The following is a 3,453-nucleotide window of genomic DNA, read 5'->3' on the forward strand; positions in this document are numbered from 1 at the left end:
ATCATTTTGGTGATGATTCTAAGGTCCTTTACCCCCTTGTGAGTCTGACGCATCAAACTCACATCACACTCACAGCGTATGCAGGCAGCAAAGAGAACCTCTCACCACATTTTTCATATATTCAACTAGTGACAGTTCCCATATAACCCTAATAAGCAAATGCTTTATTTTAGCTAAAATTGTTTCACTCACATCCCCATAAAACCTGGTATCCAGCCAGATTGAGCAGCGAGTCAGAGGGGGCCGTTTTCTCCCATCCTCACTCACTTCTGCTCCTAATCATAGTCCATTCATCTTTACTATTCAGCACTCTGTGTCATATGACCAGGGTGATGACATCTAAGGTCCTTTACCTGGTAAAAATTTCTAAAATCTACCCCATTGATCTATCTGATCAAATGCAAATCACAGCAGCCTCCATGGAGGATGGGGATGAGTAGAAATCCATGTGATTTCATGTGATCAGATTCATACATGGGGTAGATTTTGCAAATTTTAGTGAATAAAGGACCTTGGATGACATCACCGTGGTCACATGACATGAAGTGGTGAGGAGGCAATGGTAGAAGCAGAAAACACAATCTCTGTGTTTAAACTCAATCGGCCTCCGATAAGGGAACATTTTAAGACTTTGTAATAGCAAAGGGGAATGAAACCTGCTGTGGCACAGATTATTTTCAGAATGACACTTGCTTAACATCTTCAATCCTGTAATGTCGGGATCACTCTGACAAGATTTTCTACCCGACTTGTTATTCATCCCAGAATTTAGCGTGGGGAAGGGACAGTAAAAAAAAATTAAAAGTAAAACTTGAAAGAAACGAGATTGCCCTGTTTTCTTTAACCAGGATTAGAGATGGTTGAATACCAATTTCCAGGACAATTAAAACAGAAGAATTTTGGACTCTAGTCCTCACCTTGCAGCTCGGTGACCACTGACAACTAAAAAATTAAGAGATTAAAGCTGCAGGAGGGTGAATGGCATAAAATACTGAATATTATTCCTACCAGAGGTGCTGTTTTCTACACTTTTTGGAAAAGTTGGGTCTTCCTCAAAAATGTACAGAACCAGTTGTACGCATAAAGTTATTGATTCAGAATTTATTGGTTAGTTTTGATCCTACAATATGGAGCAGTTATACTCAACTTAGTGGTAACCCTGCAGCCTGGAGCATTTCCGGTCTTCCAGAATTAGGAAAGAAGACGGGAATCTGCTTTGTTTTGATTCATTGTCACATGTGGAAGGTATTGAGTTATCACTCTGTCACGTCCCTAATGTGTAAAACTCAACTACATTTCTATATAATGTGAAGATCTTATCTGCTTCTTCCTTCCAGTAACAACATTCTTGTGTTGAGTTCTGGTCTCCATAGGATAATGTAGCATTTTGGGAAGAATATGCACCCTAATAGTCCGGCACTGGAGGTCAATATGGCGAATATCTCCACAGCCACCATGTATTTCCCTCTGGTGCTCAGATAAGCCGGGATCATGGCGATCCAGACGCTGCAGAAAACCAGCATGCTGAAGGTGATGTACTTGGCCTCATTAAAGCTGTCCGGTAATGTCCGAGCTAAAAAAGCCATAACAAAACTAACAGAAGCCAAGACCCCCATATAACCCAGGACAGAGTAGAACCAATAAACAGACCCTTCATTACACTGCACAATGATCTTTCCTGGATAAGAGTGTGTGTCCAGCTCTGGGTAAGGGGGAGCTACAGTCAACCAAGTCATACAGATTATCACTTGGATGGATGAGAGGAACGACACCAAGGAATTAGGCCACTTGCTTCCAATCCAGCGCTTCCAGGTACTTCCAGGCTTGGTGGCTTTGAAGGCAATGCAAACTATGATGGTCTTGGTCAGGACACAAGACACGGCTACTGAGAAGAGGATTCCAAACGAGACCTGACGTAGCATGCAAGTGAGGTCCACTGGATGTCCAAGGAACAAGAAGACACAGAGAAAGCTCAGCATGATGGAGACCAGGAGGAGGAAGCTCAGGTTCCGGTTATTGGCCTTCACAATGGCCGTGTCTTTGTAGAAAATAAAAGTCATAAGAATGAGGAATGTAAGGAAAGAAAATATCGAAGAAACCAGAGAAATCCCCAAGACGATTGTGTCATCTGTGTAGGAGAGGAATTCCTTCATCATTGGAACACAACGATCCTTCTTCTCATTGGACCATTCAAGGTCTGTACATTTCATGCACGAGTCACTGTCTGCAAAATACAAGAAAGAAAGCAAAAAATACTAAAGAATATTCAAAACTTGTGTTGAGCGTTCAAAATTGGGTCCGTTTCATGCAATGTGGGCTCAGGACTTAGACTTCAGTGAAAGGAGCAATGAAGTGTCTGAAACGTAACGCAATGGCGGCATGACAAGGGGTTAAATTTGAGCTTAGGTGAAGGTCAGAGTTGGGAGGAGAAGATGTTTACAGTAAGTAGTGAGCAGTCACCTACAGGGGAGGGTTTGGGAATATTTGTAAGTATACAGACATGAGGTAGTGTCAGTCTGTCACTGGAATCTGGGGAGAAAAGAACAATTTTTTCTTACCTACAGTTATGGCTGATGTTCAGGATATCATAAGGTAAGTCCAAGAGGCGATCCAACAGCATGGGCCAGGGTGGATCGAACAGCAACTGGCGGTTCCAGCGGCACCAGTGGTCAAGGAGGAGCCGCTATGGAGGAGCAAAAGATCTCGCCCTCCCACCAGACTGAATCCGGAAGTATCTCCCCGTCCCCTGCGTCGCCGTAGGAGCCCCAGCATGGACCCTCTTTCCTCCTCCACGAGATGCCCATCCAGGGCTGGAGGGAGGACGCTGGGGAATCAAGTAGTGGGGCAAGGGATGGGGACATGGGGGGCCCGGACAGTACCTTCCCCCGCCCCTCGGCGGCGTGATCGCGGCACCCAGGAGACGGCAGGCTCCCCTGATGAAGATCCGAGCACCAGCTTTTCTCAGCGCAGTGGGTCGACACGTTGCGGAGAAGAGGCTCCCGTGGTCCAGAGGAGGGGGAGTGCGAAATCACCCTCGGTACCAGCCGATGGGCAGGTCCGCCATGCAGGGAGCAGGAGGATCGTGTACAGCGCCGCAGAGTCACCGGAAGTTGGGCTCTGTCGGCCATCTTGGGAGAGGCAGCAGGTGATTGAACTTCTGGTGCGGGTTCAAGATGACACGGACGCTGCATCCAACAGGGGAGCACAGGAGGCCCGGGCTCCAGCTCCTGTTCAGCACCAGTGGTGGTGCCGGAGCAGGGGCCAGCACCGGCGGTTGTGGGGAAGCTGGTGGATGATGTCCGTATGTCAGACGGGGCCAAGGGAGAGGTTTATGTGTGCTATGGGGGGCCACTGGGGAATCATTTGAAGCCGGAGGTGAGGGAACACATTTGGAAAGGGGAATACGTGGAGATCTTCTCTCTGCTTCCATTGGAGAAGTTTAACCTAGAGCGC

General features: G+C 46.9%; 1 protein-coding gene across 1 annotated transcript; it reads right to left on the bottom strand.

Moving 5' to 3' along the window:
• Positions 1–1,316: 1,316 nt before the first annotated feature.
• LOC140123039 (vomeronasal type-2 receptor 26-like) lies at positions 1,317–2,620 on the bottom strand. The gene is made up of 2 exons (XM_072144291.1): positions 2,563–2,620; positions 1,317–2,224 (listed from the first exon to the last, which is right to left on the bottom strand). The coding sequence occupies exons 1-2, from the start codon at positions 2,618–2,620 to the stop codon at positions 1,317–1,319; spliced, it is 966 nt and encodes a 321-aa protein (XP_072000392.1).
• Between the last annotated feature and the right edge of the window lie 833 nt (positions 2,621–3,453).

The sequence above is a fragment of the Engystomops pustulosus genome, chromosome 3, assembly GCF_040894005.1.
Source record: "Engystomops pustulosus chromosome 3, aEngPut4.maternal, whole genome shotgun sequence".
Lineage (NCBI taxonomy): Eukaryota > Metazoa > Chordata > Amphibia > Anura > Leptodactylidae > Engystomops > Engystomops pustulosus.